Raw genomic sequence first — 18,946 nt, 5'->3', positions numbered from 1 at the left:
TGTATGTGCTGCAGTTAGGTAGTTTGAGGGATATGAAGACAAACTTCTCATTTGTCTCAGCATTATAGTGTGATGGTAAAATGCATTGTCACTTGGTCATATAATGATGGGGTTTGGGGTTTTTTAATTCTTTAAATAAGCCCTTCAAGCCCCAAAATAAAAAAAAAAAAACCCACAACTAAGAATACTTGGTACTGGAGAAGGGAGCTTCTGTATGTCATATGGACCTCTTCTGTACTTAATGCCAATTTAAAAGAACACTTTTTGTGGAATGCATAACATTAGGATTTCCACAGTCTTACAGCTGAAAAACAGTGGGTTAAAAAATACAGCTGTAAAACTGAACTAATATTAGCTGGTGATCAGGGCATACATACCTAGATTTTTTGCCTCACAAGGTATGATACAAGTTTAAACTATTGAGCTAAGCTATATCTATTTCTACTCCATTCAAAATGTTAACACCACAGTTGCAGGTGACGGATTTGTGGCAATCAAAATATTTTGCAATACATTCTGTGATCAAAATAGAAATTTGCTTCAGTGGGGGCTTAATGCAGAAAGAACCATAAATAAAACATGATTAAGTACATGAGTTAAATTTATGAATGTCATGTTATCAGTGTATGCTGTTATGCATAAACACTTGTAGCACAAATATTTGTAATAGTTAAATGTAACAAGCCAAAACCGAGTATGTTAATATACAGCATAAAATAGTCTGCTATGATGTCCTTAATTTAATTTTGTTTCCCCCAAGCTTTCCGCCCAGTAGAGCATATTCTTGTGAAGGAAGTGGTGTGGAGACATCAGCTTTCCAGACTCTAGCAAGAAGGAAAACACTCTACTGTTGTATCTTATAGCTAGATTTTTTAGAAAAGCCTCATTTCCCCACCCCCCTTCTTCTCCCCAGAAAACTAAAAAATACTCTCCAGTAAAGAGAGATCAGATGCCTCTGATATGAGCATCTGGCTTGGGTGGAAAAACAATTTCCTTGTAGCTCCAGAAGTATTAAGCTTTACTCTTGAGTTCTGGCCTCTGGCTTTGCTGGGTCTGTGGTGGGAAAGCTAAGAAGGTAATTACCAGCTGCAGATCACTCCTTTTCTTATGCAGTGCCTTGAATAAAAGTGACTGGTGTCTAGGGCAGACAGAAAAATTGAATTATGGTGCTTAATATGTTATTTTTGGTTTATGCAGAAACAGTAATTTATGAAAGCACATCTTGAGTACCTGTTGTTTGTTTTCACTTGAGGAAAAATCTTCTTGATTTGAAATTGAAACATACCCTTAGATCCTTCTCCCAGTTCTAATCACAAAGTAAACATTGCAGTGATGTAGCGGACTGACTTATTTATGCACTGAAATAGAAAACTAAAGCAAGGCTAAGTCTTCCTTGTATTTGGGTAGTAAAGGATGGTCTGGCTGATTGTCTTTACTATATGATTTTTTAGCATTGCAAGCCAGTGGTTGTCATGGCCCATGTAAACAGGTGCTGGTTTAACTTTTTCCATTAAGTGCTTTATTAGGTTTAGTTCCACAGCCACTGCTGATGTACACTTCCTTAGTAATACAAAAAAAAAGCAGTCACGGTCTGCTACCTGAAAATTTGTCTGAACATGAATTTTGGTACCCTATCTGTAGTAATTTCTTATGGCTGTATTAAGTATTTTAGGATATTTGTGATTATTTCAAACCTTAGAGCTCATTTCAGAGCTCCACTCCAAGATCTTAATTTTCTTTTATGATAAAAGAGATGGTACCATTATCAATATTACATGCTCAAACTGATAACTTCAAGTGGATATGTTATTTTCTTTGCCTACAGACTGTCTTCCAACATGAAATTATGGATGCATTTTGTGTGCACTTGTTTCTTGAAAGTCTTAGACAGATGAAGCAGAGTAGGGAAATTCTTATTTCTTAATGCATTTTCCTAAGTTAAACGAGGCCATGTTACTCAGTGCTGAAGGCACGAAGGGATTTTCCTGCCTATTTTGAGAGTTACTGTGGTGAGCTGCAGTTTAAATTTGGCAGTTCATTTAAACGGTTGGAAGAAATTGAAACATCGTGACAGTTTAATACATGAATAATCTGCTATATGAGTCTCTATATATATGTACAGATACAGCTCTGGGTAAAGAGCACAGTGGTTAACAGCTAAATAGGCTGTCTCCAGCGGCCTGGCCATGGTGGTGATAAAAGGGGCAATAGCACCAGTAGGTCTCTTCACCTGTAAGGTATGCCAAGACACACTCGGTCTTTGGATGTGCCAGTAAGCTAGTTGTTGCTTTATTTCCTTGATTTTTGTAAAGAGAATGAAGCTATCTTGAAATTTTTTCAAGAAATAATTTAGCCAACTAGTGACCTGTTGGCACTACCTCAGAAAGGTTCACAGACTATGATTTCCGGTCCCTCTGGTTTACTTCGCTTCTCCTATGCATGAGCTTGCTTCAGGCTGTGCTGACTTTCCGAGAATTTCCCCTCCCCCCACCCCCCCCCACCCCCCCCAAGTAGTGGGAGACAATTATTCTTGTAAATGAAGGTAGCTATGCAAACCACACCCGGGCAAGAGTACACAATGATTTTAGGAACTGTAAACGAATAAATACATCGCAGAGCTTTACACGAACTTTCACAGAAAATGCATCTTCAATTAAACAATATCTTTTTGAGGTTGCTGGTCTTTATGCATCTTCTAGTTTTAAGAACAATTACAAAAGCTCTACTTTTTGGAGTATACCATAAATATGGGTATATGGAGTGGTGTACCAAGTCTTTGTAAATAATCCCATGTGAGATTAGTAAATGGGAAGGAGATTAGTTTCCAGAATCCTTTCTTAGGACATCTTCACTAGCTGGTAGATTGTTAACATCTTAGAATATACATGCTTGGAGAATTGTTAATGCGTGTAGAGAACATGTTTCTGATTTGGTGTTTGGTTGGAGGTTTTTTGATCTACCTATACAGAAGGTCGTTGGTTAGTGTTAAACTATCCAAGGTACTAATCCTAAAACTTTTGTACCTGTATCTTGAGAGCAAAAAGCCCCAATTTCAAGAACAGCAATTTCATAAATAATCCTGTTTATGTTCGTGTTCTCACCCTTTCCAAGACTTACACATGCACCTGATGCTTCATCTGTTTCTGGAGATCATTCCTGTTGCCTTCACCAACATTAATGTGTTCAGCTTCTCAGGAGCAGCAGGCTGATGCTCCCAGATTTATAGATCAAATAGGTGCCTCTGAGGCTTTGTACTGCAGATGTAATGGACCTGAAACATTTACAGGTATTCAGGAAAAGAGGCTATTAAACATTCTTTCAAGTAGCATAATTAAACGAGGTTGGGAGATACGGGTTTTTTACTAAATGCGAGGGTTTTAAATGCTCCAGAAAATTGTAACCATTTAGGTCTGATTTCACAAATTAGTCCACTGAATTTTTTATTTTAATGTGAAGAAAAAAATGCGGAAACTTAAGATGCAGTTAATTTCTTTTTTTCTGCTGATTCAGACATAGCTGTATACTTCTGACTTTGATTTCTGCAAGGAACACTCAAGAATGGTAAAAGCTGATCCTTTCGTAGTTGTTTCATAAAGTGTCATAAATCTAACATTTCATTAACAGAATAATGAATTTACAGTCTGTACTTTAAGGATTTTGTTTCGTGCCCATATTCAGATAAAGTTTTCAAAAATATTTCAAGATTTTGTCATAAAAGTTTTAAATTCAGTTTCTCAACAACTTTTATGTTATTAATTTTACACCATTTTTTTTTAAAGGGAGTTTAAGAACTACTTAAGAAATAGCAGTCTTTTTTTGTGACAAATAAAAATTGGTAGAAGCTGAAGTGAACTGCTTGCAGAATTTCTAATGTGAATGAATGCAACAGATAGATGGTGTTCAGAATAAAAAAAATACAAGCAGAGTTGCATTTTATTTCTCCTTACACATCAGAACTTTCGAAGGGGGAATAGGCAAGCATTTCTTTTCTCTTCTGTAAACAGAATTATTTATTTATTTATTTAAAGTGTTCAGGGTGATTTGAAATAGATGCATTCACTCAGAAATTTTTAAGAGCAACACTCCAGTTCTGTAGAGAAGGATGGTACTTCTGTCATTCTGAGGTTTGGGTTTGGCTGGTTTTGTTCGGGGTTTTTTTGAGTTTGGTTTTTCATTTTTTTTTTTTTAATCAGTTTCAGTTTGAGTAATCAGACTACTCCACTCAGCTCTCAGTTTTATGCTCATAGCCATAGTTAGGAAGAACATAATGCTTTTATCCATGCTTCTTCAATAAAACAGCTACCTCCTAAGAGGTCCCACAGCCCTGAGGCATGGCCCCCTCTTGGCCCTGCAGCTCTTCATCTGGGGTTGTAGCAGCAGCTGCAGCAGTTGGCCAGTCTCTAGCATACCTTCCTTCATTTGGCATTCTTGTTGCACCCCTGCTATGTTTTTTTGGAGCAGCTGTTAGATTTTTCTTTCCAGGTTTGGAAGTTATCAAATCTTTACTGTGCAGAAAGCTTGGTAGGTGAAGACCTATAGGCATTGCATAACAGAAAGCAGTTAGTACAGGAGAAGTACACTATGCCAATATTCAATTTTTTTAGAAGGCATTTAAAAAAAGTTATTTTTCTTCTTTCTCAATCAATAGGTTCGCCATAAAATGACACAGAAGGTTTATGCAATGAAGCTACTTAGTAAATTTGAAATGATCAAGAGATCAGATTCAGCCTTTTTCTGGGAAGAAAGAGATATCATGGCCTTCGCCAACAGTCCATGGGTGGTTCAGGTAATGAAGATGTGTAAAATAATAATAATAAACCTGGTTTTGAATTTACATCTAAACTCAAATAATGGTTTACGTTCATATTTAATTTCTTAAAAATACATATTTGCAGTAATTTCACTGAGTTTTGTGGATTTGGCTGTATTAGAAAGTAGATTAATTTACATTTTAGTCACTACAAATGCATCATAAACCAGAATTAAACAGATATTTTTTTTAATAATGGGGAGGTTATTTTTCCAACTAAGAAAAATGCTGTATGGAAATACAAAAACAAATGTCAACATTATTTCCAGTCTTTCCTTTATGATATAGTCAGTTGATCAGTGCTTTAAGTAGTTACTGTCTTTTCAGCTGTGATTTGGTAGGTGGATGAGTGTATACTTCTGGTCTCCTGCAAGACAGGAGGTTGTAGCGGTCATTTGCTTGAAACCATCTTCTGTTTAGTGCTCAGTTATCACGTCACAGCTCAGAAGTAATATCCAAGTAATGCAGAGTTGCCTTCTTCAGCTGGTTGTGAACACAGTTGCTTGCAGCTGTCTCACAACATGTATTATCATCACATTTGTAATATGAATTATGCCTTTGGGAAAAATTAGTACTCAATATTGTAATTTGTTATAACTGGTAAATTACACGAATTAATGAGTAGTGAAAGCATATGCTTGGAGAAATAGTACTTGATTTTGTTTAATAATTAATACATTTAAATGCTTTCACATATGTTGACATGCTTCTGTATATTTAAATAAGTAAAGACTGACCTTAAGCTTTCCATGTATTCTTCATAATGCTTTACCTCATACATGCAAAAAATGTTTTACAAGGGGTTTTTGTTTAATGTTTTGCTTTTCTGAACGTATTCTGTGTTCTTGCCTATATTCAGCAGAAACAACCAAATAGATGAATTTTTATTTAGTTCTTTGTTTTTGTTGTAATGACAGTAGTTGTCTGGAGTTATTTTTATTTTTCACATGCAGTTGGAAGTAATAAGAAATGTATGACGCTCAATTTTTAAAGGAAAGTGTAGCAAGCATGATATAAACGTGTGTGTGCATTTGTAAATAGCAAATTAGTCAAAGTGTAGTTGCAATTGTGCCTTCTATGATGGAATGTATTAATGTGATGTATTTAGAGAATGTAGTCCAGTGGGATAGAATATTGAAGTGATTTTAAGAAAATGTATGTCCTGTTCTGAGCTAGAAACTGGGACAGATCGCACTGCTGCTCTGTGCCTTCTTTTTTATGTGGAAAAACAAGTGAAACCATAGCCCTAGATAATTTTTAAAAGAAAAATTAAATCCCTTGGAGGCAATAACAAAAGTAGTGTATAATGGCATAGTATTGTTATTTATTATGTTGCTGTATTAATAGCTTTACATGTAAGAATACAGAGACTATTTTGAATTTTAATTTAGATTTTAATGACTAAATGCATTATATTGTATACTGTATATACTACTATGCATTTGTGAAAAAAAAACAACAAAACAAACAAAAAAACAGTGCTATATATATGTATTAAAATCTGTATTTATAATACAGGTCTTCTGACACCAGTATACAATTAATTTTAGTCTAAAGTTCGTATCTCCTTAATAACATTCTGGTCTTTCATGGTTCCTCATCCTTCACAAACTCACTGTTTTTGATGTCTTCCCTTCACACATCCTTTTTCTCAGTTGCCTTTAAATTTTGTCTGGGTAGCTTAAAGATTTGAATCATTTTAGTGTTTAATGTAAAGGAGCAGTATTCCCAGAGCAGTAAGGTGTGAGACCTGAAAATACATTTTAAATGTATTTTAATGCATTCTGAAATACATTTTAAAGAAACTAAACTTAGTTTCACTATCATGCCTGTAGGAAACATACTAGCTGCAACCTATACCAGACTGTTACTTTATTGTAAAAAAAAAAAAAAAGTTCCTGAAGGCAACTATAACACAATACAAAGAAATTATTCTTTTCTTTCTTGTTTCAATATACGTGTTCATTTAGCACAAAATTAGTGGTGATAAGTGTTTTTGTAAATATGTGCAGAAATAGGGAGATTTATAATATACAAAATTAGGAACAGTCTAAGGTGCTCTTCACAATCAAGCTATTTTCAAATGAATGCATGATGCTCCCTTTCTCAGATTTGGAATGTTGCATTTTGACTCAGTGATACTTTTTAATGCCAAGAAACACGGGTACACAGAAGCTTATACAACTGAAGTAATCAGGAAATATTTTTTGCTTGCTTAATGGAAATGAGATTTTAAAGTTCAGTAAATTTCAAGGTACTGTCATAATCAATAGAAAATGTAGGTTATCTGAATATAAAAAATGAAGTTACTTTACATCAGTCTTGAAAACATGCTCAGGTCTCAAGTTTAATGAAGGTTCAAGATAAAGGGCTTTATTCTTTTTCCTAGTTGTCTCTGAAAAGTAATTGCACTTTTTCTTTTCCTTTCTTTTAATCTTGCAGCTATTTTGTGCCTTTCAAGATGACAAATACTTGTACATGGTAATGGAATACATGCCAGGTGGAGATCTTGTAAACCTTATGAGCAATTACGATGTGCCTGAGAAATGGGCCAAGTTCTATACAGCCGAAGTTGTTCTTGCACTTGATGCAATTCACTCCATGGGCTTGATACACAGAGATGTGAAGCCTGACAATATGCTTTTAGATAAATATGGGCATCTGAAGCTGGCAGATTTTGGCACTTGCATGAAAATGGATGAAGTAAGTATGCAGCTGAATAATTTATCATCTATGAAACTGTAATTCTAAGGTTATTTTCTTACGAATTATAATACCCAAAGGAATATTCATCAAATGGCCCACTTGGTTAGAAAGCTGTTCCTTGTTTCCTAATTTTAAATAAAAGGGCACTTGAAATAGAGTAACATTTTCTATAAGAAACTGTTCTAGCACACGGAAGAAGGTTGTAAACTTACTTTCTGTTATTTTTGAAAGCATACGTGTTTATGAATTTCTGAGATTCATCTTTTTGCCAAATGTCTGAAAAGCTTATGAGACAACTCCTAGTTTCAACATTAGTAACCTTGGAACAGTTCATAAACTGAAATTTTTCAGTAAATGAAATTATTTTGTAGGCAAGATACAGTCCCTTTATTTTTTTTATTTTTTTTTTTTCCACTGTGTCTAATCGTTCTCATAGCATCCTCTAGTGGTCGTTAAAATGAGGTCACAGTAACGCAGCGGTGGCATGTGATATATTGATTAAAATTTGTCAGGTATTTGTCAAGGTGTCACACATTTTAATTGTCCAGATTTTATGATGTACAGCCAAATATAGTTTTCTAATGAGATTGTATAAGAGTATTTTTAAGAGATGTAATACTTTATATTATTAAAGGAGACTTAAAAATGAAGCTACCATTTGTAGTATGCAGTTCTAAAATCTTTCATGACAAAGTTATGCTGTAATTTACACAATATATTCTTCCTGTAAAAAATTACAACAGGTTCTTAAAAAACTGTGTATGAATCTGTGTTATGATTTGCTTGGCCTTTGAAAGGTTTCTGTATTAACGTTGTCAAGGATGATCTTTCTAAGCTTATTTGCTTTAATGTGCAATTTTTTTTTTCCTCCCCTCTGTATTGTTTAGGCAGTGCTTGGTATGGTCTCGGCAGTCTACTTAATTTGCATTTGCATAATTAATTTAATGTCTCCTCAGCTGTATCTAGAAGTACTGTCTCTGGTTAGGGTTTGTTTGAGTTTTTTGGTTTTTTTCTTTCCTGTGACAATATATTAACTTCATTGAACAACTACTGCTGTTTACTGAGCTTCAGTAGTTTAGTATTGCTGAAAAAGTAGTTGTTCTAAAGGCAGTTTACCTTTACTTTGATTTACTTGCCTGCATTTACTTTAACTGAAAAAATCAAAAGTATTAGTTGATCTTTTAATTTAGTCCTTAAAAAATTAACCTTGGTTTTACACAAATGGATTGTAGGCCTTAAAGGAGTCTGTTGTTCATCATAAAAGACAATAAAAAGGCATCAAAAAGTTCATAATACAAATCTACCAAAAAAGTGATCCTTTACCCTATTTTAGGGAACCCAGAAATGGTGAACCTAAGCCTTTTTTTTTCTTTTTCATTGTTGTTGTTAAAAGAATGGAATGCTAAGCAGTGATTGATCATATTATCAGTGTGAGAAGTGCATGCATGTTTCTTATGGAGAGTTACAGTGAGTTCCAGCTTGGACTGGGCATCATCAATGAACTAGTGATCTCCTGAAGAAGTTAATTTTTTAACAGATTACATGTTAGGTTCTTCATGTTCCTCAGACTCAGTGGAATGGCAAATATTTTTAATACAGGAAGCTTTAGAAGTTGAGAGGTTCTGGATTCTCTCCAAATCTCATGCTATTTCTTACAAAACATGAACACATCCCAGCTGTGTAAATATAATATTGGTGCTGGCAGGATGATTTCTAGAAAATATATGCTTGCCCAATACTTATTTATTTTTTCTGGTTTGAATTCTTGTAGCAGTTGTGCACATTAGCATCTTCCTTGTGTTTGTTGAAAGCCCAGGAAAAATTATGCTGCAATTTGCTGAGTGACTTTCTTGATCTTGCTATGAAGTTGAATTCAGTCTCCTCTTAAGCCTTGCAGGCCAGTCCAGACACTTGCAGCACAATTCCTCTTTACCAGTATGTGAAAAGAATTGTTAAGTGCTTGAGTGGTCTTTTCCAACGTAAAAGGAACTGACCTGTTTATATAACTCAGTTGTGATAGTTTTGGGGTTTGTGTTTGGTGTTTTTTATTATTATTATTTTTTGCTTTTTTTAAAAATCTGCAACAAGGTGAATATTTCTATAATTGAATAAAGAATGGAGCAGGCCTTAAAGGTTTGGTAGGAATTGTGGTTCCCATTTGGTATTTAGGTATGATAAGGTAGCCCAGGGCAGGTTTTACCAGACCGTAACCTTCAGGTTTGCTGCAAGAAGCTAGACTGTAGTTAGCTTCAGTAGATATTGTATCAGCAACTCCTAGTGTTGCCCGGCTGAGCACATAATGCTGTCTTGTGCTCTTCTAAAGGCTCAGTTAGCACAGGTTTAGAGGTTACCTGTTGAAAAAAGACAGGAGTAAAAGAAGAGGTGTTTACCATTTGGGATTATTACCTCAGCTCAGGCAGCTCAGCTGGGAGAAAGAGCGTGTTCCTCTTTTTAGAACTCAGCTTCTCATTGAAGCTTGTCCAAGACACTGCTGGATCCTTCTTGCATCAGTTCATTGTCTGCAGCATGCTGCGCAAGCCTGGGTGCAGTGTTGACACCTGTCTGAGCTATCGTGATGTTCCTACACAAGCAGTCTCCAGCTCTTGTTTACTGAAGAGAACTTAATGAGGGAGTGAAAGCCTGATTCTCAGCCTTGGTTCAAGACAGCAAGTGATTCAGGTCTGATGGAAATCCTGAGGATGAAAACTGAACTGTTTTGTGTTCAGCAATATAGTAATTCTCTAGGACACACTACAGCCTCACCACCAGGTTGTCATAAGCTGTAGAGAACATGCTGTGTCTCCTGCACAGCCTTTTTTAAAATTCTTCACTGCACATCTCTCACATAGATGCAGGAGATGAGTTCCAAGATCCACCTTGATCTTTTGAGGTGATGAGAAAATTCTCAGATAAAAAACACTGGCCTGAGATCCCCAAAAGGAGGCTTTGTCTGAGAACTGCTATAGTAAATATGCTACTCGGGCATAAAAGAGAGGCTTAGTGTTTGAAACACAGGAGCAACACTTTGTCCAAACAGCACCCTTTAGATCTCTTCAAATGCTGAAGTACAGAAGGCAGAAGTCATCGTGCAGAATGTAGGAACTGTCAAGATTCCACGTACTGCACCGAGAGGGCTTCCCTGGTTACTTGGTTTTCATGCCAGTGATCATGGAAGCTAGGTCCGCCTGTGGTATGAAGAGTATCCGGTGCTTAAAAAATATGTGCAGAGCAACGCCCAAGTTCTTTGAAAGAAAAAGGGTATGAATGAGAGGAACAGAAATCTGGGAATATTGTATTCAGGTGAAAATGAACCAACCTTCCCCAGGGACATGGTAGAATCCCTGCTACTGGAGGTTTTCAAGATGCAGTTGGACGGGGTGATAGTAGGCTACCTTTCCCGTGACCGGTTGGGCCAGATGATCTTTTATGGTCCCTTCCAACCCAGGCTGTTCTGTGAGTGCATTTTTGGTTTTGTTCCTGAGATGGAAGGTAGAGAGTTCTATGGGCAGTAATTACAACCAAATCCATGTGCTTCAGAGAGATACAGCCCATTGAAAACTGATGTTAGCATGCAGGGCCTTTTTAACTGTAGAAATATTTTTTTGTTTTACTGCTCAATTCTTTGACATCTTGTCTGAAAACTTAAGGTGTTGTTACCTGGAGTTCTTTAGCATCTGTAATGTCAATGGAAAGAACTTTTTTTGTTGCTACATACCAGCCATCAGACTTGGGTAGGGCTGGATTTTTTTTTGGCACAACCTCTGCTTTGTTTGCATAAGACTTCAGCAAATGTCAACATGTATAACCTATTAAAAAGTGTTCTTGTTTTGTTGTATTAATTATAGAGGAATGGGAGATGGAGTGCTATTAAGTGGTTAGGTGTCAAGGTGATGAGACTGTTACTGAAGCTGCAATCTTCAAAGAAATCCTTCAGAACTGTTTCAGTGACTTGTTTTTAAAGAAGCTTCTTTCCCAGGGAGGGATTCAGGTGCTTTCAGCCCGTCTTCACTGAGTGAAGAATTGGACTTTCCCTTGTTGTGATTTTGCATTTGGATAGGAAGAGATAGACATGCACCGGCGTTGGAGGCCACCAAGATGCCACAGTCCTATGAGATCAGCAGAATCACATGAGCCTAGAGCAATTCCTTCTGTGTTCAAAGTAAAGGAGAGGCTTAAGTTTCAGAGAAGACCTGTAGGTTTGTACACAGAGTGCTGTTACAAGCAGAATATTCAAATAATGATTCCTGCCATGTGCCAGATCCATTTTTGAACGTTCTCAGCTTCAGATTTCTGGAGCCTTTGGGTCTTAGTTTATTTCCCAGTGTTAAAATGTGTTCATCTGTATTCTTCTTTGTCCAAGGAATGCACTCTTCTGAAAAGAGTTAACTTCATTTTCTTATTCCAGGATGATAAAGCTGCGTACTGTCTGGTTAATAGTATAGAAAGCAGAAGTTAACCTCCTCTTCATTCTGGAACTGAGAAGTTAAATCTTCTTTTAGGTTTCAGCTTCAGCGTGGAGTTGTAGAAGATGATAGGCATTTGCCAGGAGGACGTTTGAAGTACTCCTTAGGTCTCTGCAGTATTTAGTCATCACTTTAGTTTTTGCTTGCCAGTTTCATGACTTTCCAGGATTCTGGTGTAATACATAAATAAAAGCTTTTGGCAGTTCATATTATGTGTGAAAAGAAATATTGTAATTTGGTGTCTAATTTTTACATGTCAATACAATTCCCAAAGCAGAATGTTTCTCTTCTTTTCTTTAAATATGAATTTTGACTTTAGTTATTTCTACTAATATTCTGTGTTAATACTCAGAATTGGTATCTATTGCCATTCATTCCGATGGCAAAATGCACAAAGAATTGTCAGATGACTTAAAGATTTCAGGTTGAGAGGCAGAATAAAGATGAGTGTATTTTTGGTACTTCTCTGACTTCATCCAGGATTTCATCTCATTCATCCATCTGGTCTCCCTGGAACAAATGCAGTGAATTTGATTAAAGGAAACAAGGCTTCTAAGTCTGAACCAGCATGCTGGCAGATCTGACGATGCTTCTGCGTCATTTAGCCCCTGCATTTTTAGTCTCTGTGTGAAGCAAAGAGGATGAAGCATTCTATTAATAAAACCGTGTTAATATGTTAATAAAAATTACTTTTTTTAAAAAAAAAGCTTTGCTATTCTTTTAAAAAAACCTTTTTTTCCCCCCATATCTTCTAATAAAAACAAAGGTGTGACTATAAAAATTACCTATAACTTGATTTATTCTCTGAATTAAATTAAAAATGTTATGTATCTGCTATGTAGGGCCTAGAACCCATAGCTTATAAAAATTATTTGGAAGTTTGTCCCTGAATTCAGTGAGATAAGGAGCAGTCTGATATGGTGTGTAGCTTCATATTGAAACCACTACTGAAAATAATAAAATTGGTCAATTTTTGAAAGATGTGATCAAGAAAACCTGCGATAGAGTAGGCAGAGGGAGAGCACATTACCAGGAATTGTCATTTCAATCCATATTGCTTCTGGAGTGAAAATACAGTCTTTCAAACACCAAAGAATATTTTTGGCTATATTTTTTATGTTTTTCTGGTCTGCTAAGAGACAAATAATTTAAAGACTCAGAGGTATTTTAATTGAATTCTTACTGTTGCACAGACAGGTATGGTGCGCTGTGATACAGCTGTGGGAACCCCCGACTACATATCGCCCGAAGTTCTGAAATCTCAAGGGGGTGATGGTTATTATGGACGGGAATGTGACTGGTGGTCTGTAGGAGTTTTCCTTTTTGAGATGCTAGTTGGTAAGTAGCGATTTCTTCTGCTAATGAGATTATTGTTGAGTCTTTATTGTGCCTTTAGCTGTACTTTGCTGTAAGGGGACTGGTCGTACCTCACTATCTAACAGCTTCTGACTTTTGTCTGATGCTGTTGCTTCATTCTTGTTCTCTTTGCTCTCTGTCACTCTTACACCGCAACAGCTGTTTGCGTGCTTGTTCAGTGATTAGTTCCCTGACTCAGTTCAGCTTAAAACTAATTCTTAGAATAGTTTTAACCAGGGTCAGCTACCAGCTACCTCACCATCTCATGAACATTTGTGCCACCTCAGGAGCAGTACTGAGTTTTCACAGATGCAGAGATGGGAAAGGAATGGGAGATGCAGAGATGGGAAAGGAATGGGAAGGGCAGGACTGGCCTTTTTCTTTTTCTCTTCCTTTTTTTCTTCTTTCTTCCTTTTGTGTGTCTGTCCGTCATCCTCCCCCCCCCCCCCCCCCCCTTTTTTTTTTTTTATTTTCTGCCCAGCACTAGCAATGACTTCTGTTAGGTCAGAATGACTATGGAAGTATGGCCTGATTCTTTCTTTTATGTTTGAGTCAGGATTTTCCAGTAAAATATACTGGACTGCTATGGCAACGAACATAGAATATAATCTGTTAAGAAGATGAATCATCTGCGTCTTAAACTACAGTAAGGATCAGTGTTATAGTCTGGTAGAAGGATGGAATTGAGCATATAATTATTAAAAATCCAATTCAGCATGTTCTGGGAATACTGCAGATGTGATGTTTCTGGTATCCTGAGCCAGGAAAGATATTTGGGTACATGATGATATTACAATCACTGTGTCTTTCAGAATTAAGGAATTTTGACTTAGAAAAAACATGGTTCATAATAAAGTCTCTCATAAACAAATTTAGCAGTAAATAAAATTCTTCAGTGACTAAAATATTGGACATCACTGTACAGAATGTTTTCTCTGAACCTCCTCCCCCTGCCCTCCTTGTATCTGGCGGAGGATTCTCCCCTTTTTATGCTTCTAATGAGAACATTTTTTAAAGTGAAATCTTATTTAGTTTCTCCACTTCCCACATGTTGGGAAAAAAACACACCGTATCTGTTTTTGTTTGTGTTTACATATCAGGTTCTGCCTGTTGTCCTCTAAAGCATTATACTTCAAAGAAAGCATGGAAAGCGTTCTGTTGTTCTGATTTCAGTAAAGATGCAGTGAAAACAATACTGCTGTTTGTTGTGTGCTAAACTAAAAGCTAAAATGTTTGTCACAGGATGAATCCTAACATTGGTTCAGTGACTTAGGTTAGTTTTGAGGTGGTGTCTAACTCAAAGCTATTTTTGAGACTGAAGACAATTGAGAAGGGGAAGGTGTGGAAGGAGAGAAGCAGCACCTAATATCAGTGCTCCCCCCCTCAAAGGTACCGGCATGGTAACCTAACGAATCTACTAAAATTCTAGAAGTTTTAATTCAAGCTTGTGTGTACTAATTTCTTATTTTGCCATGAAATGACAGAAAGAGGCTAAAGGTAGGATTGTTGCATTTATATTCTATTTGAAAGCTGAAAGGGTTTTGTCTGTTGTTCTGTTCATACATTTTTTCATGTACCGAGCTTTTCAAATTTTCAGTATCTTTTTGGAAGCATGCGATCAGCATGCTGACTGCCCTGCCAGTGATCCCCACCTGCATGCAGCACACCAGGATGGAGGAAAGAGCACCTTCTCTATTAAACCTGTGAATTAGTTGTGAGAAAAGATTTATGTAAAAGATGCACCATTCTGATTACTGAGCTGAACCATTTGTAACATGCATTATTTTGAACACTGCATTCCAATTTTACTGTTGGGGGGGGGTGTGTGTGTGTGTGTTAAATAAAAGGCTACTTTAGGTAAAACTGCTTGTAGACTTTTCTTTATACCTTTTGTCTTTTTCAACTCACGTGACTTGAACATGACTCAAAATTACAGCTAATTTACTATTTTATTTTCAGGTGATACTCCTTTTTATGCAGACTCACTAGTAGGAACATACAGTAAAATTATGGATCATAAGAACTCATTACATTTCCCGGATGACGTGGAAATCTCTAAGCATGCAAAGAACCTTATCTGTGCCTTTTTAACTGATAGGTAAATGCATGTATTATTCTGGTACTGTTTTTATTTTGGGGTGGTATTAGCACATGCACATTGTAAAAATTAATTCCTTCCATTAGTTCTCTTAATCTCTGTTCAAATCTCTCCTGCAAAATGTCTTGCTCTCTAGTTTTTCTTTTGGGGTGTTTTTTCCAGGTATTGTATTTTATTTCTATGCACAATTCTGACAGCTCTTGTTAACAACACAGTTTGTGCCAGACAGATCCTTCCAATTGCAGTATATAATACAGTAACAAATCTCTGAGACTGAAAGTAATTTGTAAGCTCCGAGGCAGGGACCGAATTGTGCTCAAGTGTCTAAACAGGTGTTACTTAAAACAATGAAAGCAAATACTTTTATGACAATAAACATGTATTTACTGAGTTTGTTTAAGCTTTCTTAGAATGTTAGAACTGTTTTTCATTTACTTTGTTGGATTAATTGACAAATACAGCTAACAAACCAGCAAGGATATTGTTTTGGCTATAAATAGATCCTAGAGGTCTCCCTTTGTGGAACTGAGCCTTAACCTAAACACATTTTCTTTAGTTCCCGAAAGCAGAGGCCATCCTCAATTGCTTTGATTTAAAAGAAGAATGCTGTAGGTGCATAGTTAACTCTAGATCGATGATGCCTTCTTAGCTTTCCTGTGGTCACCTGAATTTGGCTACAACAGAACATCTAGCTTTTATAGAATGAGGGATTAGGGGAAAAAAATTGCCTTATTATGGTTTTTGCATTCAAAGAGAGATTGTTTGCTCTGTTGCGCAAGATTGTGGTGACACAGGAAGGATGTGCTTTAACAGTGTTTTTCACTTAGAGTAGCTGAAGGGTAGAGAGAAAATGTGAGTAGAATTTAATAATCTAAATGCAGTGAGGTGTACTTCCACTACGTGTGTCCGTCTTCCTGTTTATGTTTAATATAGTGCTCGAGCAATTCAATTGAAACAGATCCCTTCTTTCCATATGCATCATCACTGCTGAAGCACTTAAAGAACAAGTATCGACCCTATGATTTATTAGTACTTTTACATGCATTGTTTTTATATCCTGTTCTTGTAGATAGTTTTAAAGAGAGATTTTTCTAGTCAAACTAAAGGTTTCTTGTTTCACTTAAGATGTACTTTACTGCAAATATCAGCAGAAGATGTGTCAGGGTTAGTTATGGGGCAGAGGATGGAATTCTTAAAATATTTGTTTCAGTCCAGCTTTGAATAGCTGTTCTGTGCAGTAAGTTAGACCTTCCTTCACTTGCGTCTTAAGGTTTGTCATGTGGTTTGGCAGACACGGAACTTTTGCAGGATTTTTTCCCCCAAGGATGTTGGGGTTTTGTTGTTTTGGTGGTTGGTTTTTTTTTTTAGTTTTTTATTAGTTTTTGCCTCAGTGCTCTCTTGCTTTACTCCCCACGTGGCAGACTCCAAATTCTGAACATTTTAGCAGTCGCAGAGAGAGTTTGTGCTAAGAAGCAGAGTACATTTTGCGTAAGAAACTAGAACAGAGGCTGGTGGGTTTTAATTTTTTTGTTGTTTGACCATTAATGTGGGTAACACAGACAATCTCTACTGAAAGTTTATTTGCTGCTTATGAGCAAGTCAGAATTTAAATAACAAAAAACAAGTGCTGTTTTACCTAATGTGAATTTGGCTTAATTGCTCTGTTTAGGGATGTGCGACTTGGGAGAAAAGGGGTAGAAGAAATAAAGCATCACCCTTTCTTCAAGAGTGATCAGTGGAACTGGGACAACATTCGAGAGAGTAAGTAAATTAGCTTGAAAGTTGTTTTTCCGAAAAAATCTATTCATTCATATTTGCAGTAGTGGTCATGAAAGAAACTTTAAGCTATATAAATGAAGCATTGTCTATCTGTCAAGAATCTTGCTCAAACTTCCATATTTATCACTTGTATTATAAAAACTGAATCGATAAGCGTTAGTAAATATACATTTCCTACTGGAATTACCCTTGCCTTTATTATGCTATTAATGTATCGATGTCCGTCTTGAACAACAGAACTGGGTCTTTCAGAATTCAAACTAAAAAGAATGCATGTTAGGTTCTGTTTCTCTGTGGCTTTTGTTGTTTTGTTTTGGTCTGGGGTGGGTTTTTTGTTGTTTGGTTGGTTGGGGTTTTTTTACATTCTGGTAGTTAAGACAGTGGTTTGACTGCGGTCTTGTAAGTTTTACTGCGTTTCATTTAAGGCATTGTGAACTTGATAGCTTTAGGTAAAAAGCTGAAGTATGTCAGTTCAGATCATGAGCTTGCTGGTAACTTCTAAAGTCATATATTTACTGAAGTTTCTTAAAATGATGATTGAATTTAGAGTTCTATTCTCAAATGTGGTTACCTTAGTAAATACGTTTTGCACGTTAGATACTCTATGCATTAGGCAACTAATGTAAAAATAGATTTCTCAAGGAAAAAAATGTTCACAGTAGTATTTACAGATCTGCTGCATGGTTGATACATGTTTAACTAGCAGGGCAGCTTATATTACAGTCTTTTAACACTATAGAGATACCAGTATATAGCAAGTGGCTGAATCTTGGAGTGAAGCTGATCTTTTTCCCCCTTTTTATAGCTGCTGCTCCTGTTGTTCCTGAGCTTAGCAGTGATATAGATAGCAGTAATTTTGATGACATTGAGGACGACAAGGGAGACGTGGAAACCTTTCCAATCCCCAAAGCCTTCGTGGGAAACCAGCTGCCTTTTATAGGATTTACCTACTATAGAGACAATTTGTATGTGATACTTTAATATGCATTTTTAGAAAGATACCTGCAGATTTTTCTTATATCCTATCCTTTTTTCACTCTAGGTACATAATTTATTCATTGCATTATATTCATGTATGTCTAATTGTGAAGATAAAACCACAAAGTTTAAGTAGAATTTATCATTTGCTGCTATTCTGGTTATTTCAATAACTGACTAAACAGTATTTTTATATGCACAAAATTACATAGCCTCTTAAATCTTTAAGGGTTAAAATACTGATAGATTTGTAATTTATTTCAAAACCAGCTTTTTATTAGTAGCCTTAGAAAAAAGTTTACACAAGATAATAGCTTGTTAGGACTCAGCTTGAATAGTTGAGAAGTAATTGTTTTAATTAAAAAATTATAAGCTGCCATGGATTTGAAAACATAGGTTATACTTAAGAAAAGATTCAAATCGGAAAGACGCACTCATACTGAAATAAAACAGGCTTCATTCTGAGACTAGTGTAAGACAAATTAAGACTTGAGAGAATTGATTAAAACAAGTTGATTGGCAAGGTTGCCAGAGTTTTTGAAAACTTGAATAAGAGCTGGAGGGATTTGTTTTTGTTTTTGACAGGTTGCTAAGTGACTCCTCACAGTCTTGCAGAGAAAATGAATCTGTGCAATCTAGTAAAAATGAGGTTAGTGTTTTTTTCGTAAGTATTAATGGTATGATTAACTAATTTTAAGTCTGTTAAGAAAAGGCAAAGTCTGAAGTAAGTTTGCAAGAAATTTGGGGGGGGGGGCT

The 18,946-nt window shown here is 36.1% G+C and overlaps 1 protein-coding gene across 2 annotated transcripts in view; it reads left to right on the top strand.

The window, feature by feature from the left end:
• Positions 1-18,946, top strand: part of ROCK2 (Rho associated coiled-coil containing protein kinase 2) — a 100,970-nt gene that overhangs the window by 55,577 nt on the left and 26,447 nt on the right. For both annotated transcript variants that reach the window (XM_056343963.1, XM_056343962.1), the window contains exons 4-10: positions 4,649-4,786; positions 7,253-7,513; positions 13,173-13,317; positions 15,295-15,433; positions 17,103-17,194; positions 18,018-18,177; positions 18,776-18,839. In XM_056343963.1, the coding sequence (XP_056199938.1) occupies positions 4,649-4,786; positions 7,253-7,513; positions 13,173-13,317; positions 15,295-15,433; positions 17,103-17,194; positions 18,018-18,177; positions 18,776-18,839 (999 nt within the window). The remainder of the gene's footprint in view (positions 1-4,648; positions 4,787-7,252; positions 7,514-13,172; positions 13,318-15,294; positions 15,434-17,102; positions 17,195-18,017; positions 18,178-18,775; positions 18,840-18,946) is intronic.

The sequence above is a fragment of the Falco biarmicus genome, chromosome 6 (assembly GCF_023638135.1).
Source record: "Falco biarmicus isolate bFalBia1 chromosome 6, bFalBia1.pri, whole genome shotgun sequence".
NCBI classification, from domain to species: Eukaryota; Metazoa; Chordata; class Aves; order Falconiformes; family Falconidae; genus Falco; species Falco biarmicus.
This window is presented reverse-complemented; position numbering and strand designations above follow the sequence as displayed.